Source organism: Balaenoptera acutorostrata, chromosome 7 (assembly GCF_949987535.1).
Source record: "Balaenoptera acutorostrata chromosome 7, mBalAcu1.1, whole genome shotgun sequence".
Taxonomy (NCBI): Eukaryota; Metazoa; Chordata; class Mammalia; order Artiodactyla; family Balaenopteridae; genus Balaenoptera; species Balaenoptera acutorostrata.
In genome coordinates, this window is record NC_080070.1 from 80515319 (window position 1) to 80541674 (window position 26356).

The window sequence follows — 26356 nt, forward strand, 5'->3', positions numbered from 1 at the left end:
TTACACAAAGGTATTATATAACTGAAAAATAGTGAATTATTTACCATAATGAAAGTAAGCTAATTGGCGTGGGGAGGGAGTAGAAGGAGAGGAAACAAAAGAGAGCTATTCCACTTTCTTGAGCACAGTCCCCAGTTTAATCCAAGGAAGGGAAGAGGTGACAGGAAGCTATTTGGTTGCATTTTGTGTCTGCTTCGAATATTATTCAAAAGAAAGTCGCTAAAGAAATGTCTGGTCCTGCTATAAAAGAGTGCGGTAAACTGCTCAGTCCAGGCAAAAGAATGCATGGGGTGTGGGCAGGCTTAACTGTAGGGGCGCACAACCTTGTCAATGGAGACATTACATAGGGTTAAAGGGTCTTCCATCTCTAAAGTTTTCTGATTAAATTCTTTTTTTTTTTTTAAGAACATCTAAAGTAAAACAAAGTGTTCATTGTAGAAAGTTTGCAAATTATATAGAATTCATCTGTAAATAGTTCTTCCCCCATGAACATTACCCAGAGATAGCTGGTGACATTTTGATGTTTATTCTTCTATCTTATCTATTTACTATTTTTCAGAATGAAATCATTGTATACATAGTCCCTTAAAACATTTTTTTTTTCACTTCGCAGACTGCCATGAGCATTTTCCCATGTCATTAAATTCCTTTTTTATAACACTACTTTTAATAGCTGCACTGCATTCCTTTATATATTATTTCATCAATCCCCTATTGTTAGAGTTTTGGTAGATATCCAGTTTTTACTATTGTGAATGATGCTGCACATGAAAAGCCTTATGTATAAATATTGTGAACATCTTAGGTTATTGAGTACAATTACTGGTCAAAGGATATAAAATCTTTTATATACATTGTAAAATGGCCCTCCAGAAAGTTTATGCTTCTTATGCTTTATCCAGCAGCGCATGCTCTTAAGAGGCTATATTTCCCCATACCCTTGCTAATGTTGGATACAACATATAGTTAATGTTTAATACTAATACATTAATGAATGAAATAAATAAATATATTTAATTTTTGCCAATAAAAAGAAAATTATTTTTGTTGTTTTAGCTTGACGTTCTTTCATTACTATAAATGCTAAATATTTATATAGTTGTAAAATTAGGATTTATATTCGTATATTATTACTTTCTGATCCACTCACGTAAAAATTATTCTTTCCTAGTTATCCTACTTGATATATAGATTTTTATAGGCATATCTCTCAATTTTTTTCCTTTAAAGTGTTTTTCTTTGCCCTTCTACCACAACTGGTTTTGCTCTGTAGAAATCCTCCCCTGTTAGATGTTTCATTTTTAAGAGAGGAATGGGATATTTGGATTTTCATATACTTATTTTGAAGCATTGACAACTTATTAAAATATTTTCAACATTGTAAGACCTAAACAGATATCTTTGCAGACTGAACTCTGTCAGAAGTCTGCTAGACAAACGTAAGATGTAGCACAATGATTGGCATGTGGCGAATGATCACAAAATATTTGAGGATCACAATATTCTGCAAAATATGCTAAACACAGAAACAAACCACATTCTTAATCATAAGTGTCTTTTCATATATAACCTAAATAAATTAAAATTAGTGATTATAAGTCAGTTATAAGTCAGAAATACATATAAAGCTGTATTGGATTTAACTGGACTATATGTAAGGTTAGAGAATTACAAGTAGTTCTGTTTTGCTAATATTTTTCTAGGTATTAGGGGGAAACAAAAATTCTAAGTGTTAATATATAAACTAATATTTACTTGTCTTTTCTCTAAGTATTAATTGTTTCATATTTGTTTTATTTATTTAATTGTATATCTATTTATATATATATAAGGATGTGTACGAGACATAAACATTGAAACAAATAATCTTACTTGAGAGAATTAGAAAGTTGATACTTGTTTTTAGTTCTGTCTCTCTCTCTTTCTTCCAGTGGAGAGTTGGGGAGGTGGGAAGGAGAGTAGCTAGGAAGAGTGGGGAAGGAAGGAGAAATTCAGTTCTTTTCCCAGGTTGAGTACGTCACTGGCTGAATTGAATTGTTTGGTGTCATGCCCCAACCCTTGCCATTGTGGGCAATAGCTGATAAATTAGCCAGCTTTCAGGGAAAGTTAAAACAGCTGCTTCTCGAATTTATCTTTCTTTATGCCTCACAGAATTACACCACCATTAATAGCCATGCCGGTCACTAAGTGAATTAAATCAAGTTAATTATTGCTCATGCTGTTGAAGCAAATCTTGGAACCTTTATAAATTAAAAGAGAAATCATTGTAAAGGCTTTTGCTTTGCTTCCAGTGTTTGGCTGAAATGTCCACCCCAGGCAAAATTTAAAATGAGACCGTCTCTTTTAGAATCTCTGTCCCCGGTTTAGTCCCCTCACTGCCCTGTCATTGCCTCCAGGCTTCCCAGAGAACTGCCCTCCATCAACTTCACCACAGAAAACTTTGAGCAGAACTGACTTTTTTTGTAAACTGTGTCAGATAACTCGGGATACATGGTGCTATTCCATGGCAGCCCAATCTGAGAGAAGAGAGGAATTTCAGAAATAAATCCTTGGTGACATCTCACCAAAGTAAAAACTAGCATAATAGGTTACTTTCCAGGGCTGGCTGCATTTTAATAAAGTAACTCCCAGGGATGTTAAAGGATGGGAAATGTTTTAGGTGTGATTCAGAGCTTTTTCTTTATCATCACTCAAATTATATCTCCTATGTGTGTAAAACTTCACTCTGGGCCTTATTTGCCTTTTTAAACAGTGCTGTGTCTCTCACAGTCCCTAGTCTTTCTGACTTTATAATTTATAATCTGGAAAGGCAGTTGTTTTATTTCTTTATACAAATATTGATTTCAGAATCTTGTAAAATTACTGTGTTACTCGGCTTGGGCTACCATAACAAAATACCATAAACTAGGCTGCTTAAACAACAGATATTTATTTCTCACAGTTCTGGAGGCTGGGAAATCCAAGGTCAAAGTGCAGGCCGACTTGGTTTCTGGTGAAAATTCTCTTCTTGGCTTGCAGGTGGCTATCTTCCTGTGATATCTGCACAGGGCAGAGAGAGTGAGAGCAAGTGCCCTGGTCTCTTCTTAAAAAGGCACTAATCCTATCATGAGGATCTCACTCTCCAAACCTCTTCTAAAGCTAATTACCTCCTAATACCATCACCCTGGGAGGTTTAGGGTTTCAACCTGTGAATTTTGGGAGGACACAGATATTCACTCCATAACAATTACTCTCTAAATTCTATGATTCTTTGGTAACACTGAGCTTTTGAAAAAATGGTGAAATCACTGGCAGTGAGTGAATCCCACCTTACTCCAGGCATATAACTCTACTCTTGCCCTCCCTGTGTACTGTTCCATGTGTAGATTTCACCCTGCATAAATCTCTTCATGGGGAAAAGACCAATAAATAAAAGTCCCTTCAGTGAGCATGAGCGAGCAAAATGAAAGCTAGAGAATATTAAAATCTCTTACCCTAGCAGTGAAGCCATCATTACAATTTATCTGCTGATTGCATATATTTTTCCTCTTTTTTTGCCTTGGCTTATCTCATATTACTGTGTCATTTGTTCAAAACTATTAGTAGGGCATATTTACTCTCTGAATTAGGTTTTCATTTGCGATTGTCTAGCATGATGTAAAAGAACATGAAGCTAGTTCTCTATGGTGCCTTTGTGTCAATAGAAAATAAATTCTCTTCATCAAACACCTTGATGGAGGGTGGAAAACACATATGATTGTGTTAAGCAAGATTATCTGACAGAAAATTGTCTTAATGAATATAAAATTTTCCTTTCTTAGGAGGCTACGTATAATAATTATATGAGAACATATACTAAACATATGAAAATATTCAAGGTAACAAAGATGTCTGCAGTGTGATTTGCACTTCCTCAGATATGACTTTTATTTTTTCGCAGCATACAACCTGTGTAACCATATGCAGTGGCCCTTCTGCTGTTAGAAAGTGCCGACTCTTCCTACCTGATAAAGAAACATCCTTCCCTTGAGTGGTTAACTGAGGGATTGGAACTGTCCTTTCATATAGTCTTAAGCAACTGCTTTGTTTATAAGGAAGCAGAGAGCAGAAAACTCAATAAGTTAGTTCTTTATAACATTTTTCTGTAGTAGAATGTGCAGATTTGATTCACTGGGATCTACAAATTTTTGAGACATAAGATTGCCCAGCTAGCTGGACAGAGGAAGAACTAGGTACTAGGAACTCTGTACCACAGATATGGAGACATAGCTATTCATTCTAAAATCAGAACAGCCACTGGGATATTGATTATTTTGTATAGATCAAAATCAGGGTAAGTGATAAACAATTGTTAAATGTTATATTCTTTAATTTAATCCACATAACAATCATAATCCTATCAGCTAAGTTGTTGTCTGCCTTTTAAAAATTTTACTTAATTTAAAAAATCATCCTACCAGTTAGGTCATTATCTTTTTTATTTTTATTTTTTAATGTTCTCCTCCTAATGACCCTAACAACAACAGTGACCTGACAGGTGAAGGACCCGTGGCCACTCAGGCAGAGAGAAAATGGACTTTTTCTCTGAATCTCAGTCGTTTCATAGATTTCCAACCTCCTTAGTAAACACTTGCCCACCTCCTGGGTAGAGTTGATCTAGAATAAAAGTAGACTACTGCCCAGTGTTTTCTCAGGAGTCTTTGGGTCCAGGAATCATGAAGCCATGGTTAACAAATTGTTGCCAATAATTATGTCAAGATAAGGGATGACTTACAGGAGATGAATTGAAAATAATATATAATAACAAGAAAGACTACTCTGAAAAACTGAGTCACTATTTACAAGTAATTGGGGGATAGAAAATAATTAAGTTATAAAGATATACATTGGAAAGAAACATTTTTAGGCCTAAGCATTTGCAAAAGAGGCAGAAATATGTCTCTTAAAATTTTGACTTGGTGTAAAAAAATATTTATGGAAAAAACAGAAGAGATTCTTGAAATAAGCAGGAATTAAGCTAAGTCTTAAAGGCTCTGTAACATTGAAAATAAATGGAAATAAAGTGGTAGGCCATTCTGGAAAATAAGAACGGGATAATATATAGGAAGACACATCTGTGTTGAGTGTTTTGTTTAGCGTAGCTGAGACAGTTGAAGTTGCACACAGTAGGTTCTATATGGGATAGACAATGTGGGAACATCAGAGCATGATGGGTTTGGTTCTGTAGGAAATCCTTGAAAGAAAGTATGGATACCTCATTCACATTATGTTCATTCTCTAGGCCCCATTGTGTCCCACTATAGAGATGTGCATTCTAGCACTGTGATTAGTTCAAAACCTTAGACCTTCAAAAAGCTTCAGTCACTCATTAAAGCCATAGTTTCTAATTTGTTTTGCCTCCTTTGCTAAGTCAGGTGTTAAACATTTCTCATAAGTCTTTTTTATTTTACTTCTTATTTTTGATAATTAATCTACTTGGGAAACAGGTGGTATGAATGATAATCTTTCAAATACCTGAACTGTATGCTAATGCTTTTATTTTTTTATGCCCAATAGACAGAATGTGCAAATTTCATCCGGGTACTTCAACCCTATAACAAAACTCATGTTTATGTGTGTGGAACGGGAGCATTTCATCCAATATGTGGATATATTGATCTTGGAATCTACAAGGAGGTAATATAATGAAATAGCACAAAAACAATTTATTATAATAACTTGTTACTTAATGCCTATGACATAAAATAGTTAGATTTGAATATAAAGATTGAATCGTATTCTGTATGAACCGAATAAGAACTTATATTCCCAATCACTTTATGGATTACCATTTTGATTGTACACTTTATCCACCTAATACAAATTTCTTCTATTAAAAGTTTTTTTAGTGATATGATTAAATTAAATGGTATCCAATGTTGAAAGTGCTTGTTTTCTAGGCTCTATGTACAGCTTTATTTTCTCTTGAGTTTCCTTTATAACTAAATCTATTTAGTATGTTGCTGTTGGTAAAAATTCATTTCCCATAAGACCTTGCAACGGAATGATATCTTATAAATAATTTAATTTTTCCCATCCAACACATTTGACCTGTTACTTATGTTTACAATAGTGGACACTAAATACAGATAATTTTGATGATTTTTCTTAAAATTGTATGGACAGTTGTTATCACACTGGACTTATTATTTCTGCCAGACCAAAGTGACATAGTGGAAATGTGGGATGTATTAATTAGGAGTAATGTATTCCAGCAATCAATGAGCATTTCAATAAATGAGAAACATGCAGATTACAATAATTTAACCAACAACTAACACGTTAGAGTGCTTTCTTTGTGTCATGGACTGTGCCAGGCACTTTACATGGATTGTTTGTGGAATTTCACAGCACTGTTAATGAAGTTGGTACCTTAATAACTTCCAGTTTGCAAGTTAGTAAAAACTGAGTCTCAGCAGAATGAAATAACATGCCTAAGTCACCCAACTAATAAATGGTCTAGCAAGGGATTGAACCAAAGTAGTTATCTCTAGAGCAAGCATGCCCAACTGAGCTTCAGAATATGTACTCTAAATCATTCCTTTGTGTGGGCTGATGGGTTACACTGTCATCCTTATGTTTATGTATATACTTCTTGTGAATAACCACACATATTTGCAGGGTAATTGGCTGCGTGTTTGAAAGTAAAGTCTGGGCTCATGGTACAGGTTTCTTTACACTGATTTAACTGATTCAAGCAGAGCTCAAACCCACAACTGTTTGCTGGATAAATTTTTCTCTCTAACCAACTTGTCTAACCAGCCCAGACTCAATGGTTTGAAAGTAAAGCAACCCTGATAGTTAAATCTCTGAACCACTAGGAGACTTGGCAACTTGAATCCATCATACTTTGTTGCTGGTGTAATGTTCTCTTGCCTAGCTTTGATGAAGGGTAATATATAACAGTGGCTTATAGCATAGGCTGCAATTACATGAGATAGCCCCACATCTTGGATGTGTTTTGAGGCCTGGGGCTAAAGGCCAAACTCACAACCTGCTGAGGGATGCAAATAGTGTTCATTAACTCCTAAAAGTCACAAGTGCTGAAAGGGAATTTAGAAGGAGCTAATTACTTAGCTTGAGACTGTCAAAAAGCCCCGGGGCCGTCAAATTTACAAGTTCTGTGAATAAGAGAATTATGAGTGAACAGGGATATTGAGCCTTGTGAGTTTTCCACTAGTCAGGAGTACAGGTAATTGTATGGCAGCCCTGCTTGAAGATCGTTCTCTTCTAAAACGAATTATTAGTCCCAGGATTCACTGTCCATTCAGAGGGAAGGCACTTCCGTCTTCAAATAGATAAGCTTCCTTCTCAGGTGGCTGGGAAGAGGGAAGAGCAACAGATAACAGGGATGGAGGAGAGCAGTGTGCGAAGCCCTCTTCCTGGGTACCACTGTTGTGTGCCTGGGGCAACGGGAAGAAAGAGGAAACAGCTAAAATGAATCCCAGATTTCTATCTTTGGCAGTGAGTTGGAGAGGGGTGTTATTTATTGAGATGAGAAGAGTAACAGATTTGTGGGGAAAATGGTGAGTTAGTTTTGTACATTCTGCATTTGAGAAATGTTCCGTAGGTCATACCAAGTGGGCAGTTGGATCCGGATTTCAGGATAGAAGTCAGGGCTGTTGACAACAACTAAGAGCTAAACATGGGGAGCCAGAGTTTGAATTATGGCCCGGATCATTTACCATGGCTCCACGGTCTTCTGCATAAACTTTCTAAGCTTCTGTTTATTCAGCAAAATGATGATAATAATAATAGTAACTCAGAGTTATTTTAAGAATAAAATGAGAAAATGATTGTGCATAGGCTTTGGTATAGCCCTTGCTCTATTCCGGTCACTTAATTTGCAGCCGTATTAGGCAACAAGAACACAGAAAGGCAGAGGCAAGTATTTCAAAAGTATGCATATAAACTTTATTTCAAAATAATGTCTGCAGTCTCTATCTATCTATCTATCTATTTATCTATCTACCTGTGTATCTACTCTGCAATACTGGGGGTGCCTGATAGTTGTTTAATAATTAGATTGGAAGTATGTTCTTTCCTCTGGAATCTCCCTTCTGCTGCAAATCTCATATTTAAATGTTGGTAGTATTAATAATATTAATATAATAACATAATTTTTCCTAATGTGATAGTTAAACATTTCCTATTCTTATCTTCTTATGTCTTTACTTCAACAGTATTTCTCTGTGTGCAGTTTAGACAGGTACTTTTTTGCATTATTAATTAGGCTTAAAGAATTTAATGGGAAAAATCTTATAAAATTGAAGTTGTCTCAAAAGTTAAAGTGTCATGTCATTCAGTTTATCTCAGGAAGTCCATTTAATCAGCCATTATTTTTTTACATCATTTTCCTGTTGGTATCCTTGACTCTGGCTCAAGGAAACTTGCTTTCCTGCTGTCTCCTTTCTCCAGGAGATTATAAGGGAGACCTTGTCCTTAGCCTCCGCAAATACCAATTCTATGGGCTTATCTTGAGAATTTAATGAAATGCTGCGTTTTGACAACAGAAGTCTGTACAATTATAAGGGTTTATCTAGGACTTTGCATCAACTATGACATTCTCCCAGATGTTTTCTTGGTTTTTCTTTTTTAGCTTTTCACTATAATCTTCTGGCACACCAGGATTCAGTTTACTTTTTCCCTTTACAACGTCCCATTATAGGCTTTAGAGTCAACAGTTCTGTTTGACCTGTGGAGAATAATGTGCCCTTAATATTTAAACATTCTTAAGAGCCGTGATCTGTAGGTGTTTTTTCCTGACATATCTCTAGCCCCATCCACAGTTGGGAAACATGCCCTAAATGTGTTCTCACTGGACTTTTTTCATGCCTAGGCGCCACTATCACAACTTGTCATTAGCTGAACTGTTCTAACTAAACATACTTGGGCTTGATCATGTTACATGGTCATGGTGAGTCTATAAATTAATTTCAACACATTTTTAAATCCATGAATTTGAAATCCTGAGACTAGATTAGTTAAGAACATGAACTTTGGAGACAGCCCTGAGTTCAAGCTACTGCTTTGCCTCTTATTCACTATGTGATGCTGAACAAGATACTTACCCCTTTTATTCTCAATATTCCTCTTGTAAAGCTGGAATTAAAGTAGCTACATCTTTAGGTTAGTGGTGAAGATTCAATGAGACAATGTACCTGAAGTTCCTGGCCCATGGTTAGTATGTATTAACTGTTAAGTACCATTACTGTTAGTATTAAAGTGCATTTACTTAAAACTATAAAATGGCAAATGTTAATCATGCTATTTAAATTGGTATTACTATTTTTTAATAAGGCGGTAATTACTGTTGATCCTGTTAATTAGGAAAAGATCTGAAATGACACATCATACAATAATAATAATCCAAATAATCCAATTTCCTCTATCCCTTTTGCTTCTTTACTTGCTTTCTAGATAAGTGGTACTGAATGATCCCTTTTAATTGCATGTGTGCTCTGATATAACTTTGTAGATATGCCATCTAGAGAGAATATCTGAAATGCTGAATTTCTCTAACTAGTGCATTTGCAGCCTGAGTCATCAGTCTTTTGCTGGATGGTAGTGTTATTGTTATGAAACACTCAAGCTCATGGGGCCATATTCATTATACATTCATATTTTTCTTGGAAAGTTCAACTTAAGATGTTTTTTTTCCCTGAATGTTAAAAGTCTGCCAATGCCATTCTGTCTGTGGCCACTATTATAAAAATAGATGTTTCAGCCAAAATAACTATGTGGCTTTAATGTGCATAGTGTTTTCGTAATAGTGAAAATACTACAACAGGATTTTTTTTGCCCACATGTATCAACAGCTCTGAAAATGAACTGCCTGCCTTACAACGCTTTTAAGTCACTAAAATTACAAAATATCACGAAGCTTAAGTAATTTGGTATAGTTGTAGATGCTTAGGTAGGTAGACCATAATAGTTATGAAAGTATAATTATTATAGTAAATTTATTCCTTAGAGGAGGAACTTGGCTTATTAGGCTCAGTAAATTAGTTATTAGGCTTACGAAATAGGAGTGCTTGATGGTGATTTCGATTATGATAGTGGTCCAGGCTAAATGAATCGATAAGGATATTGCTACTTCCGGCTGAAAAATTCATTCATTATTATCATCACTACTTTGGGCAAATGGAGACCAAAACATGGGAATTGAGTCTTGCCAGAAATAATATTTGTGGAAGAGTTAAGAAGCACAGCATGATGTGCATGCTATATGCTCAGTTTTTGTTGAATTAATGAGTTAGAATTTCGTTCTTATCTCCTACATTCTTGCTGATTTGGATATTTTAAAAACAAATCTCACTTGTGTTAAAATTTCTCATAACAGGAAGTTATGTTCAAACTAGACGCACATCATTTGGAGTCTGGCAGACTGAAATGTCCTTTTGATCCTCAGCAGCCTTTTGCTTCAGTAATGACAGGTAAGATCAGTGATGGATAGTTCTAGCTTTTAGGTGTTTTTCTAAAAAGGTGTGTGTAGATTCAACCACATTTTCTTAATGAGTTAAAGATTATTTCGGATTAATCGTCCACTGGCTGTTTGGTTGTAGTTTTTCAGTGTCATGTCTCTCTATACTTAGCTCCTTATCCATAAAGTGAGGCTCCAGTAATCCTTAACGTCAGCACAGTTACACTTTAAATGAACGTCAGGTTGAATTCTTTTTAATACAAATGACACACACGCAATTGTGCTATAATTCTACATGTAGCTGTCCCAGATTTTCTTATATTTAGCTATGCCCCATTTGGTTCACTGTGGCAGTTAAATTTAGCAATTCCTTGAACATAATATGTTACAAAATATGTTGAAGATTTGAGTGGGGGGATTAATAGTAAGACGTAAGTGGATAAATTAATAAAACAAATCAAACTATAGAATACAGATAAAAGAATGGTATAACACCTCTCACCCCAGTTTCACCATAACCTGATTATATTAATGGCAATGTGAAATTTTTGCTAGCACATTCAGTTTTCTCTTGCTTTGTATACATCTAAAATTCTCTTACGGGAGGACCGTCCTGTTTAAAGAAGGCAGTACTGTGTGGTCTGAAGTCTTTTCTGAGGAATGTCGGCATGACCTCTGAATTTCAACCATTATAAGGACTCCTTTTGTCTTGGTTTCGTTCATGACTTCAGTCTCTTTTTATTTAACTTGTCCATCAGATGTTTGAATAGACTATCAGAGTGACGCACCATGACATTTTAATTTTCACTTAGTGAGAACTAGTGCTCTTCCTTTGAAGTGAAAGTGTGTGTGTTTTTTGAAAATTATGTGACTAATGTTCAGTCATTATCCTCAGAAAATGAGATTGATGATTTGTGATTCTGATCTGTCAAGTGGGGTTGACACAACCTTAATAAAAAACAATAGATTGTAGGTGTTGGTGACCCCTTGTAGGAACCCCTGAGTAATTTAAATACAAAGAAGACAGTTTTAAAGCCTGGATATACAGATCCAACTTTTATGTTGAAATACACCATTTTTTCTGGCAAAATGTTTGAATATTTGTAATTTTATGTTTCAAATTGATGGTGTGTTTCCTTTACTCTTACCAAACTTTTTTCATAATGTCTTTATTGATGTTGTTATTGTTATTCTTCTACTTTTTAAAACTTGCCCCACAATGAAATACTGCCTTCCACCATATGTATTTAAGAGATGGAATCAGTACCATGTCTACATTTACTTTACATAACTGGATTTCTCTCTTTTATATGTATGTGTGTGTTTTTCCCCCTTTTGGAAGTCGACTATTGTCATGAGTATTTAGGTTAGTTGTCTCAAATAGTTCAGGAAAAGTCTTATTTCAGTGGATGTAATTGGAGGATTTTGAAAGTATCTGAATCACTTACACAAAGGCAGAATTTTCAAGATATGTTTCTGAGGAAAATTGAATTATAGTGATAAAACAGTGTCTGTAGTTGTTCTTCTATTTAGGCATTTAAAAAATCTAAATGCTCTGTAGAGATTAGCTATTTTTAAAATTTTAGTCTATTAAGTGTAACCCCAAGTAGTTGAATATAAAGATTTCTTGAAACAGAGGCTTAGCTCTCAAAGGGGTAATGCATGCAACTGTAGGGACCGTATTCTTCCTGCCTCATCCCACTCTCCCACTACATGCTAACCAGCATTAGGGAACATGGACCACCATTCCCCTCTTTTCCAACCCCCATCCTTTTCTCCCCCCTCCTCCCACTCCTCTCCCTTCTATCCTTTCTTCCTCTCCTCTCCCTCATCTTCCACTCCTCTCCTTTCCCTTCTTCCTCATTTCTTTCCACCCTCCTTCCCCTTCTCCACCTCTTTCTACCTCTCTCACCCCCTTTCTCCTCTTTTCTTCTCTTCTTTCTCTCTCCTTCTGTCTCTGGTAAACATGGATATTCACTTTACATAAATAACAGGACAGAGAAGTTTGGTATGCAGTAATGGCAACATCTTTCCTTTTTCAGAAATGCCTGTTTATCGGAACTATTAGAGACATGATTAGCTACAAGGAATGCAACATGTTATAATTACAAAGTATGACTTCAGTGCTGAAAGCTCCCTTTCAGCAGAGGTTAGGCAAAGAAAAGTTGTGGTCACTGAGGTTGTGTCGGTTAAGTAAATACTAATTACACAATTCATTCCTCATTATGGCGTTTACTTTCTAAATATTTTTTGTGTTATTACAAAGAGAGACTCCTAATTATGATATGTCCTTGAATTATTTGTGGGGAGAAGGGAAAGAAGAGGAGCTTATTCATAACAGAAGCTAAATGCACGTGCAATTATTAATTCGGAAGACATTGGCCTTTTTTATGGTCAAGTAGTTAGCCTCGGCTTACCAAAGTTCACTGAGTTATCTTTTCTTCAACTAAGCAGATTTTTCAAAATCTGAAGGGGAAATTTATGAAACAATATATTCTGAAGTTAAGCAATAAACATCAGTGGTTTCATGCTGTGAAATTAGTCTATTGTCAGTAGTGTCTGCTGGTAAACTCTTAGAAGTCCTGTGTATTCGTCTCTCCCTTGCAGATGAGTACCTCTACTCTGGAACAGCTTCTGATTTCCTTGGCAAGGATACTGCATTCACGCGGTCCCTTGGGCCTACTCACGACCACCATTACATCAGAACTGATATTTCGGAGCACCACTGGCTCAATGGTTAGTGATTTTCACACTTTTGATCGTTTTGCCTTTGCTTTTGGGTAGATAAGAAACTCATGATTATTCATTCAGATGTGTTTTGGAAGTGATTTAGCTCAACATATAAAATACATTTGAAATAGTTCCTCAGTGCGTTAGACAAATCTCCAGAACCTACTGTGTATATAATAATAATAGTTGGCATTTATTGTGTGTGTGCTATTGTCCTTGACATTGTTCCATGCTCTACTTGATTTTTTAAAATATTCACAATGATGTAATATGAGAGATGTGTTATTATTATTATGTGCTTTTTAAAGATGAATAAACTGAGGTAGAGAAAAGTGGAGTAATTTGGTCAAGGTCTTACAACTTGTCAGTTGCAGAGCTGGGATTCAAGCTGGCAATCTTTCTCCTGCAATCTGTTTTTTAATGACTAAGCCAAATACTGTCTGTGAGCATAATAGAAAGGGGTTATTGTAATGCTAACTTCTTTTATTTAAAAAATAATTTCTATTTTGGTTAAAACATGTGCCTCCAAAATTTTAAGCATATTGATATTGACATGAGTTTGTCTGATTACTTTTGTGTTTAGCGGTCATACAGTATTCCGAGTTTTCAACAACAACAAAAAAGACTTCCTAAATGAATTTATTTAATGGAAGGAATAGTGAAAGGCTTTTGTTTTTCTTTTGCCCCACTGCCTTACAACAGGTCAGGTTTTATCATGATTTTCTAAAGTTTTCTGATTAACATAGGACTTTATTTCACCGCGTGGCACACAGCATTTCTCATTCCCACCATAAATACTGGGTTTTAGTGGAGGAGGCCTGGGTAGAGATTTCCTAGGGGCTATCTCTGTATCTCTCAGTATCATTCAAGCAGTGACAACATAAACAAAAGGGAAAAACACTTTTAAAACATTTCTTTAGTCAAAACCTCCAGATCCATTTGTTTACACAACAATGCGATCTCTGTTGACCAAAAGAGAACCCTATTAACAGAGTAAACAAATTTAGAATATCCCCAACTAAGTGATTACTGTTCATTTCTTAACACTTGTGCAAGGCAGGCCGATCTTGTGAATATTGTGAAGGTTTCACGGGAGTTACTTGGTTTGACAGTGACTCCATAGATTTTACCAGTAGAAAAGCTTAGTTATCTGTTTAGGTAACAAGATATTATGGCTTTATTTTATTTATTTATTTTTTAAAGAGTTTGCTGTTTTGAATAATGTTCACTCTTTTTTATTAATTAATTTATTTTTTATTTATTTATTTTGGCTGCATTGGGTCTTCGTTGCTGCGCGTGGGCGTCCTCTCGTTGCGGTGAGCGGGGGCTACTCTTCGTCGTGGTGCACGGGCTTCTCACTGTGGTGGCTTCTTTTGTTGCGAAGCATGGGCTCTAGGTGCACGAACTGCAGTAGTTGTGGCTCACGGGCTCTAGAGTGCAGGCTCAGTAGTTGTGGCGCACGGGCTTAGTTGCTCTGCGGCATGTGGGATCTTCCTGGTCCAGCGCTCGAACCTGTGTCCCCTGCGTTGGCAGGCAGATTTTTAGCCACTGTGCCACCAGGGAAGTCCCGATGTTATGGCTTTAAAATGAAGTATAGATTGCATTTCCCAGTCTTGGGATGGCAAATATCATCATGTTGCCACTCATTTAAGAGATTAGTCTTATTTTTTCCTTACCTGTGACATGTCCAGAAGAAGTCAACAGTATTGCTAAAACAGTAAATGTGGGAAATATTTATTCACCATTATTTGCCTAACATGCTGTTCTTAGTGCTGTGTGAAGAGAATTACAAAGTAAGAAACCTTTGCGTTGGTTTAGCATTCTCTTAATAAACAATTTTTAAAGGCCTGTGGCATACTGAATGCTCCTCTGTCCACTGGGCCTGCTGAGATTATAGGGGAGGGTCGCTGACCTCATGGATGATAAATGCCTGGAGCATAGGAGGAGAGTGGGTGATGGAGCCAGAAAGCTGTAAATATTTTCCTGAAACTACTGTGAAGTTATCTATTATTTAATTCTTTTATTTTATTGAAGTATAATTGATTTACAGTGTTGTGTTAATTTCTGCTGTATAGCAAAGTGACTCAGTTATTTTATATATATATATATTCTTTTTCCTATTCTTTTCCATTACACTTTATCACAGGATATCGAATGTAGTTCCCTGTGCTATATAGTAGGACCTTGTCATTTATCCATCCTATATATACTGGTTTGCATCTGCTGATCCCAAACTCCCAGTCCTTTCTCCCCCATCCCTCCTCCGTCTTGGCAACCAGGAATCTGTTCTCTATGTCTTGGAGTCTGTTTCTGTTTCATGGATATGTTCATTTGTGTCATATTTTAGATTCCACATATAAGTGATATCATATGGTATTTGTCTTTCTCCTTCTGACTTACTTCGCTTAGTATGATAATCTCTAGGTCCATCCACCTTGCTGCAAATGACATTATTTCATTCTTTTTTATGGCTAATATTCCATTGTATATATTTACCACATCTTCTTTAGCCATTCATCTGTTAATGTATTTAATTCTTTTTTGTGTGTCTTTTTTTTGTAAGGGATAATTGACATATAACATTATATTAGTTTCAGGTGTACAACATGATTTGATACTTGTATATATTGCAAAATGATCACCACAATAAGTCCAGTTAACTTCCATCACCACATATAGTCATATAATGTTTTTCTTGTGATGAGAACTTTTAAGATCTACTCTTTTAGCAACTTTCAAATATTCAATACACTGTTAGTAATTATAGTCACCATGATGTACATTACATCCCCAGGACTTATTTCTTTTGTAACTTGAAATTTGTACCTTTTGGAGCCCCTTCACCAATTCCCTAATTTTAACCAGAAAATCAGATCTTTGTTGTTTATAGAGGTAACTGATAATAGCAGGAAGGGAAAACTAAAGGAGGAGGAGGACAGAGAGAGAAGGGGCCATTGCACCAAAAACAGGAAAATGAGGGTGAGACAAGAACAAAGGTAGTGGCAGTGGAGGTGGACATGAGAATATACAGCAACAAATAATTGAAATAGAAGATATCTGTTTGGGAATAGAAGAATCCAAGGATATGAGGAAAAATTCAAGAGAAGATTTTGGGTACTGGGAAAACTTTGCAATGAAAGAAGTCAGTAGAAAGGAAGAAACTGAAGGAGGGAGGCAGGATACACAGTAGAAGTCTCAGTGGATTGAATGCAGGCAAATGATTAAGAACTAGGAGACCTACTATTTATGGTTGTAGGACATTTAAGGCAGATTGCTTAGTGGTTAATAACCAGAGGGACCATATAACCTGGTCTGCCTTGGACATTTCCAGTTTACCTTTGCTGTTCTTTAATTCTCTGAAGTGTCCCAATTTAGACAAAAATTACAGCTCTTTTTTGTGGAACTTAATTACCTAAGTTTAAATCCTGACTCTCACTTGTTTGTGACCTTGGTCAAACCTTTCTGTGCATTTAAATTCTTTGTCCAGAAACTTGGCGTAATAATAGTATCTGTTCCCAGGGTGTTACAAGAATTAAATTAAATCTTATAGGGAAGTCTGATGGAAGTCAATTGTAAAAGCAATTCAGTGTCAATATTATCATCACCATCATTATCGTTATTCCTGAAGATGAGAGAGGTAGCACGGTGGGACTAAAGCTCCGGATGCTCTGATTCTCTGACATCTACTTAGCATTTTTAAGTATTGACCGCCTTTTCCTTCTCTCTCTCTACATTTCATAAATTCTGTGAGCTCATCCATTCTAATAGTTTTCTGTGGTGTTCTGTGTTCTTGTTTCCTAAAACTGTATTTCCAACCTTTTCCTGTAACTAAGTGACCTTAAAAATATTTATTTCTATGTCTTACATTTTCATCTCAGATTAAACAAAAGGAACTAGTTGCTTAATATGGGAGTAAAGAGATCTAAGCCTTGGCCTTGATTGTACTACTAAAGTGCTTTGAGATTTATACAAGTTGTCTAGTGATCTTTTGCTTTAGTTTCTTCAAATAGATATATAAAAGACTAATTGGATCTAAAATCTAAAATCCTGTGAGTGTAACTCAAAATTATCTTGTTTCCCCTTTCTAACCTGCCCTTCAATACCTGTTTCCTGATTTTTATCTATCTTAACTTTCTTAACTTCATCCACTCAGTTACCTTGAAGTTATCTTTAATTTCTTCCTCTCCTTTATCTCCCTTTATCTAATCTATCACAAAGAGCCTTTATTTCCTTCAGAATATATGTTGACCTTGTTCTTTCCATGGCCACCATCTTTCTTTAGGTCTCCATCACCTTGTCTCTGGTTTATTGCTACTATTTTATTGTTTGTTAACTCATTTCCCTATGTCTGGTCTCTTCTGCTTCAAATTTATTTTATATAGCATCCTTCCTAGTCACTGTGTTAGGCACTTTTAAAGTATTATCTTATTCAGTGGTATAATTTTGAGAGAATTACTATTTCCATTTAATAGTTGGGGATAGATTAGAAGTCAGATAAATAGTCTGTGGTTAAACAGTTATTGGAAGTGAGATTGAAACTCAGGTATGTCTCTCTAGCTCTACACACTTTATTCTTCATATTGTATGATACAGTCCATCAGCCTAAATTCTGTTATTGTGATTACCCATCCTCTGCTCTTGCAGCCTCACTACAAATAGGGTCCACATCACGATGCCATTTTGGGCAACAGCAAACTGAGGATGTGGGTCTGGATATGGAGACCGTGGCAGACAGAGGAAGTGTGGTTAGGCAAGCAGTGTGGAAGACGTAGACAGTCAGCTGTAGTCATTATTGCAAACATTTGCTGAGTGATGGGCTGGCCAGAATCAGAACAGCATGATGCTTCAGGAGACCCAGTCAGTCAGGAGCTTCTTGGTCCATGGAAACTAGGGCAAAGCAAGGGAGAAATAATAGAAACTACATGAGATTGTTATGAGGAAGTACCCAACATGCTAAGGGAAAAGATTGGCTTTTGGGGGGAGCATTTCTGTTCTCCATTCTGAGAAATGGCCATTTTCCAGATACAGTCAGCCTAGGGTCCAAAGACAGAGGTCAAATAGGTCATCTGGCTAGTGTCAGGAATGTGGGGAGACAAAAAGCAGTGATTGCTAAAGGAACTGTGGTGATTTGGGGAATATTAGACATTTTCTTATTCGACCTTACATTTCACAAATTGAGACTCAGTATGAAGAAGGGACATGTTCAGGTCTCCTAACTGCCAGACCCATCCTTCCATTACAATACCAAACTTCTGACAAGAGTATCATATCATGTCTCCTGCATCTGGGAGCTTGACTGCCATTTTAGTGTCAATTATGGGGGTAAAGGCTCTGTTTCTTCCTTAAACTGGACCTGACACAGCACAGTAGCTGGTACAGGCTACTTGCTCTAAAGCTGCACTGTCCGATATGGTAGACACTAGCCACATGTGGCTATTTAAATTTAAATTAAGTAAATTAAATAAACTTAAAATTTGGTTTCTTAGTCACACTAATTATATTTCAAGTGCTCAACAGCCACATGGTCTAGAGGCTACCTTATTGGACAGCACAGATATAAAACATTTCCATCTTCACAGAAATTTCTATTGGACAGCACTGGCCTGAAGTGTACTTTTTATTAATTATGTACAATAGCATAATCACACAGTATAATACATACCACATATCACAGTGCAATCCACAATCACATAATGCAACAGATGTAAATTTTCTTTACTGTAGCATGTAGATGTGAAGCTCACTCCCGGGTTTTGTACAGTTATTGCCAGGTTGAAACAACTGACAGATACTTGATATTTCAAATAATGGGGTCAATGTCTAGTCAGTTTCTCCTATACATATTATTCCATCATTGTATTATTTATTTCTGGTTAGACAGTTTGAGGATTTTTTTCTGTTAAATTTTGCTTTCTGTACTTTGATTTTTAGTTAAAAACCCTACTTTTACATGTCTGTAATAAACTAAACTCCTGTAAATGTAAACAGATATTATGTTTAGATTAAGTGGAATACAAAAATTAAATTAAATTTGCAATTGAGTATTTAACTCTTAAAATGCAGGTTTTAAATAATTAACCTTTTAAAAAATATGATTCTACATGAATCATTTTTATCACTGAACCGCTTAGGCAGCTTAAAATCTTTGATGCTTGTGTGTATGCCCTATTTTGTTCTTTGCCCTGCCTGGATTTAACCAGTGAGATCAGCTAATCTCTTCAGTTACCAGTCCTAGGATCCTTGTCAGAGTTTCTGTGGGACTTTGTCTAATCCATTGCCAAAAGACATAGAAGTATGAATCTTGATTTCTTCTTTGAGAAATTAACCCACCTATTAAATACCTCACCAGGAGAGACAAAAATTGCAAAGATGAAGTCCGATGGCAGTTTTAGATGAAGACTTAGATAGTTCCACACTTTTCTTTGTCAGCTTAATCGTAGAACATAGCAGGAAATGGAAATACAGATACACGTCAGAGCGGTTACTCAATCACAGTTGAGCTTTTATGAGAATTTGGGGATAAAACTAAGAAGTATGACCATTTGGAAAATGAAAACAAACAATGACGCCTCAGATGCATATGTTTTTGTTTTCTTTCCTGGAGTAGATGAGAACTTTTGTTTCAAATTTTCATTTCTAACATGTGGAGGCAGTTTTCATTTGAAGTTTCTCTTGGAGTACTGTTGTCTATAAATTCTTCTTCCACATAGAAGGATAACATTTTTCAAAAGTGGTAGGAAAAACATATTACAAGAAGAAATAAAGGAAAGTAAGGAACTCACTATGTATTAAGTCATGGTGTAGGTGTGCTCATCTGGGTGAAAAGAGGTTCATAAGGAGAAATGAAAGTGATGTGCATTTCAGGCCATGAGGATTTATGCCATTTTCATTTGGCAGCGTCTCCTGGTGTCATGCTAAAAGTTCATTCGTGAAAATGCACTATTTCAAACTCCATCCCTATTAAGGCATGTGTTTCAAATGCCACAGGGGAAAAAATGTGCTATAAATAAAGCCCAGGTGTCCCTTGGTATGATTTTAAATTACTTAATTCAACTTTGCATGTCATATACTGATGAAATGATATCTATTTTTACACAAACTTGGCAGCAAGTCAAAAAGGAGTTTCTATCATAAAATACTAACAGCAGTGTTCTAAGACACAGGACCACAGTTGAGTCTGGAAGAAAGAAAACTCTCTATTCTTGAAACAAGTATTTATTTTTAACTCAAAATTACTTATTATTTAAATCACAGAATAGAGTACTATTGGATACTCTTTTTTTCATAATTAGATTTCTTCACATAATAAATATTTGGCTTAAACACTTCTACCATTTAATTTTCTTACAGTACTCCAGAATAATTTCCTTATAGTACTTGAAAAAGAACCAACATTTAAAAAAGAGTCCAGTAAAACCAACAGTCACCGAATAAACACAAGACCATCTATGTTATGTATTAGTTGAAAGTTAAAAGAAATGTAACTTGGAAAAGTATTCTATTTTGCCCCACTGATATTATAATGAAATTCCTGGAATGGGGACTGGTGTCATACTCTAACTTTTGACCATTTCAAATGGCAGTAGCTGGCAACAACACCTGGATAATGTTTCACGTTGCCAAAGTGGGGCTGTTCTGTGTATTTCTACAACAGACTGTGTATTACCGTACTTATTTGTTTAACTTTTAGGCCAAGTACATTCTGCTGTGTTGTAGAGCTATGTTTCTCTTGTCGAACTCTGCAAATGAGAGACCACCAATCAGTTCACGTAACTGCTTCTCCTATCTGTGTGTCTGAGAAAAGCTTTACAAGCAACTCTCTCCCTCACACTGGAATCCTTTTTACCTGTAATGATTTTCTGTTTCAAATAACTGAGATCTTATTTTCACTCTGGGGAGAGAAGATGGCAAATTTTGTACCACTATGTTATTCTTAAAAGTATAAATTCAACTCAATCACGAAGTAGTTCTGATACTACAATTACAAGGGTCATCGTGCTCCATGGATAACTTCTACTTAAGTTATATTTAAGTGCTGTGATAAATTCTACTTGTGTCATCCCCATTTTAAGCTCATATATTTGTTAAGATAAAACAAGGCAATCATATTCCTGTAATTTCTGTATAGTTTCAGTTTTATCCCTTTTTTGTCCCACCCTAATTATGAAGAATTTGTATTTATTATCAGTCTTCACTCCTCCTGTCCATCCACACATCTGCATTACTGACCTAGCGTTAATGAGTCTTGTCTATGTCCTTTTCCCGTATACGAAATGGTAATCTATGGCAGTGACTCTTAAACTCAGCTTCTTGTAAGAATCACCTATAAGGTGTTATTTCTTTATTTTTATTTATATATTTTAAAAATTCACATGCTAGTGCCACTGGAGATTTGCATCCAGGTCAATGGCATTGAATTCAGGCATCTGTAAATTCAAAAAAACGTGCTATAGATTATTATTAATGCCTGGTCTGTGTCGGTGGGAACCCACAGTTGTCTTTTTCTCTACTCATTGTTGGCAATCTCCTTTCAAGTCATTGGAAACATCAAGACTGGGCCTTCTTCTTAGCCATATCTTGGCCATATGTTAATATTTTCTTAATGCAGATTGTAACTGGTTTGAAGCGAAGAGGCTGCTCTTATTCACTTTTGTATTCTTTATCCTAGCAGTTTTTCTTGTTCTAAGTGCCTTGAATATAGTAGTAATTAAATATATTCTTTGTTTTCATGAATTTGCTAAAATCCTAATGCTACATTTGTAGGAAATTTTATTTCCACAGAGAGTTTTTTTTTTTTTTTAAGAAAACATCCTACATTTAAGTCAAAAATTAGAAGTGTTAATTTGTGACTACAAAAGAATTTTAACCTTGCTCAGGGATTCAAAACTAAGTGTTTGTGATGTATAAACAATTTAAAAGAGGGGCTGGAGGGGAAAACAAAAACAAAAACAAAAAGCCTTGAGTGGAATTGTTAATGGACCTTGCTAATTTAAGATTAATTAGAAAAGAAATTTTTTTAAAATCCTGTATGATTTTCTAAAATTTAATTTTTATGTAATTTAGGACCATATCAAAATGAGATTATTGAGGGCATAAAAATCCACTGGAGTTCTAAGTTCCAGAGAAAGAACAGGGAAATAATAAAGAACAAAAAGGAAAAAGATCATGCACATATTTCCCCCCCTCTCTTTTCCTCTTAAGGTTTCCCATTTAAGCAGAGAATAGACTGGATGAGAGACCCAGGGTTGACCCAGAGAGGCTGGGCTGATAAAGACTGAACTACTCATCACTTGGAATCAAACATTAACTTTTCTCTATTGAAGAGTCTATTGTGAAGTCTTGTTTACTGGGCTACTGACCAACTGTTCTACATTTGCAGGGGAATAGTAGTCAGTACTCCTGGAGTATCTGGCAATCTGGGCCTTGGTCAAAACTCTAGAGAAGGCAATGTTAATTTTTTTTCACCTCCTACTTATTATATTTATTTATTTTGGGGGAAACTTTTTGTCTTCTCTTGTTTCCTGCTTCTGCTTCCTAAAGAGTGCTCTGTGCTTTCTTTCAGGCATCTTGAATTGAAGTCCTTCATTCCTCAATAACCACTCTTTGTCTTCTTTGCTTTAATCAAAATGATTGTTTCTGAACTAGTATCACCCAATTACAAATCTGTTACCTGATTAACTCCCAGTTATATAAAACCAAGACTTAAAAGGTCCAGTACTTTTTAAACAAGGCATTAGTAACCCAAACTGACTTGTCATTGATGCAATTGATGCAAAAAAGGAGTTAATTGTATTGCGATTATTTTTTCACTTGATTTGTATTGTGGACATCTTCCCATGACAGTACATTTAGAATTACTTCATTTTTAATAACTACATGTTATTGTAACAATTGTATGGATGTGCTCAATTTTCCATCATTCTCTTGTTTGTGGTCCTAATAATAATTATTATCATCCCAGACATCCTTTTAATAATGAATAACATTTATTAAACCCTTATTATGTGTCAGGCACTACCAGATAGTAAGTACATTACATATATCAATTCACTTGATTATCATATCAGTTACCCTACTAGGTAGATGACATTGGTAGCCTCATATTAGGTATGAGAAAATTGAGGCATAGAGAAGATAAACAATTTGCCCAAAGTCACCTTTCCAGTAAGTGGCAGAAACAGGATATCAAGTTGGAAAGAGTGTCTTCAGAGCCAGCGCTGGACTTGACCCAAGCATTACTGGTTGTTTCAATTTTTTTTGGCAGTTACACAAAGTGCAACAAATAACATCATAATATATCTAAATTTGGGATATGTTTATAGTTTTTCCTAAGCTCTTCATAATGGACATTTTGGTTTAGAAGCAGTGACTGCAATCATAAAAAAGGAAAATATAAAATCATAGAATCTCCAGGTTTGAAAGAAGGACTTTTCTATGTAATTTAGTTGAATTGAAACAATTGTGAATCTCAGCCGGTCGTGTTCTCACCTGATGTCCAGAGTCCTAAAGAACTTGTTCAGGACCTCTTTGTGCTAATACATGTTCCTGCTTTGTGTCATGTTTACTTGTGTATATGTCTCATTTCCCACATTTCATTCATGTTTTTATTTTTAATTCTGCTGCTAATTGTTCTACATACAAAAGACACCAGTACTATCGTGGCTGAATTATTTCAGTATTTTAATGTATAGCTTCTTTTCTTCCAAACAGGAGCAAAATTTATTGGAACTTTCCCCATCCCAGACACCTATAATCCAGATGATGATAAAATATATTTCTTCTTTCGTGAATCATCTCAAGAAGGGAGTACTTCTGATAAGACCATCCTTTCTCGAGTTGGAAGAGTTTGTAAGGCAAGATATATTTATTCCACTTAAGGCATATGTGTATGTGTATGAATAATTAACCATGTAATGTTGAAGTTAACTCCATTATTCATAAATGGTAGAATAAATTCATATTATCTTACATGTATAATTTTTGAGATCCAAAAGTAAAAAGAAAAAAGAAGGATGCAAAATTTTCCAATATTACAAATTATTTTTTCTAGTCCCTGAGCTATTCCCCAGGTTTGAGTTAGATCTCTTGGGCAGCTTGCTCCCTTTATTGGTGGGCTATCCCTTTGCCAGTTATTACTGTTCCCAGTAAGATCACTGCATTGTCCTGATCCATAGAAGTTAAAATGTTTTGTACATTAAATAATTTTATTTTGAAATTGAAAGTAACTTAGCATACTCACTAGAGTTCCTTAAACACTAACAGAATCATATCCCATATTTTTTTTAATTAATTGATTTATTTATTTATGGCTGTGTTGGGTCTTCGTTTCTGTGCGAGGGCTTTCTCTAGTTGCGGCAAGCGGGGGCCACTCTTGATCGCGGTGCGCGGGCCTCTCACTATCGCGGCCTCTCTTGTTGCGGAGCACAGGCTCCAGTCGTGCAGGCTCAGTAATTGTGGCTCACGGGCCTAGTTGCTCCGCGGCATGTGGGATCTTCCCAGACCAGGACTCGATCCCGTGTCCCCTGCATTGGCAGGCAGACTCTCAACCACTGCGCCACCAGGGAAGCCCCATATCCCATATTTTTATCATAACACATTACATGTAAAATTATGTGTCTTTACGTGAATCAAATAAGTTGAAAATGCAGTTATATAGTCTTATTATTAAAATACTTTCTAGAGCATTAACCTAGATTAGGTTCTGAGAGAAGAATGGGATAGGGAGGAAAAAAAACAATCCAAAAGGCAAAACATTTATCTTGAAGAACACTGAAATTTGCTTTTTAATATTGCCATTTTGTGTAAATTACAGGAAAACAGCAACTCTATGAAACACTTCCATTTTGTGCCATCAAAGTTCTCATTTGAGTGAATACAAGCTTTATAGAATAAAAATGCTACTGGAATCATACTTTTCAGTATATTCTTTTGTTAGTTGGACTTATCTTCACTGAAATCACTTTTCTTACATGACCAGACACCTTCAGCATTAACTCAGTTATTAAGAGGAAAAGCTGTTAACTTAATAAATACTCTCAGCGGGAAGCTTTCTTTGGTCTTGTACAAACTTTTCATTTTCTTCCATCGGAGCCTATCACTTTTTTTTCTCAATCTGTGCCCTCAGGCTTTTGAACACTTCCAGGGACAGAAATATAAACCGTCATTGCACTTAAGAGTGCTAATGATAACATGGCTTTTGAATGAGACCAAACTTGTGAGCGCAGATCATTCTTTACCTAGTGTCCTAGCCAGTAATGCCGTCTCCCACTGATCCCTTCACCCCCAGGGGACAGATTCTCTAAAAAGCATCCTCATTCTTTCAGAGTCTAAGAATTCACAGTCATTTCTCTTGAAGCCTCTCACCGAGAGATGAATGGCCATTGCTTGGAGTAGTCGTAGCGTGTGAGTGTACTGAAGCATGCCTTAGAACAACAGTACCCCAGCCGGAAAGCTGTGCTGTGGATGGACATCATTTGTATAAATGAGCCACGTTAAGTATGTCATAAGAGATTTACAATCAATTAAATGTATTTTAAGAGTCACTTAGTGATGAGCACATGTATAACTAGTGTGGGTTTTGTGAAGCAGTTCAATACTTATTTCTTGATAGGTCAAATCCATTTGATAGAAATTCATTTATAACAAAGTAATGTTTTTACCCTCATACTAAATATATTGAAAGTTAATTTTAGAGGTGGAGAAACATATTAAGGAAAAATTTAGCTGCCCCATTTATAAATTTGTATCATAAAAATACAATCTAGACTTTAAGTATCAGCCATGGGATATTTTATTTATGAAAAAACTCCTATAGAACTGCAAAGACAGAGAGAATTGTAGTACATAAGTCTTCCCACCACAAAAAACTCTGAGGCCACACAGCAAGATTTTGTCATGCTATTGTGTTTGGATAAAAAGCTAACAAATTGTGATATCAAATAAGGACTTGTGATGGATGAATTTCCTTAAAAGAAAAAGAGAGATAATAGAGGTTCTTCTTAAATTGATGTATCTCTTTACTCAATCCCTGTCTTCAATTAGCACCCTCTTCAGCATTTCCCACTACACATATGATCCACTGGTCAATGTTTACAATATTTGGTTCTAAATGCATCTTTGTAATTTCTTAATTGCATCCCACCCTGCCCAAGTTACTAACTTTATTTATTAATTTAGGATTAAAGT

The 26356-nt window shown here is 35.7% G+C and overlaps 1 protein-coding gene across 3 annotated transcripts in view; it reads left to right on the forward strand.

Moving 5' to 3' along the window:
• The window catches only part of SEMA3D (semaphorin 3D), a 208961-nt gene that overhangs the window by 123454 nt on the left and 59151 nt on the right, over positions 1 to 26356 (forward strand). For all 3 annotated transcript variants that reach the window (XM_007170275.2, XM_057550011.1, XM_007170276.2), the window contains 4 exons: positions 5536 to 5655; positions 10361 to 10454; positions 13049 to 13177; positions 23882 to 24024. In XM_007170275.2, the coding sequence (XP_007170337.1) occupies positions 5536 to 5655; positions 10361 to 10454; positions 13049 to 13177; positions 23882 to 24024 (486 nt within the window). The remainder of the gene's footprint in view (positions 1 to 5535; positions 5656 to 10360; positions 10455 to 13048; positions 13178 to 23881; positions 24025 to 26356) is intronic.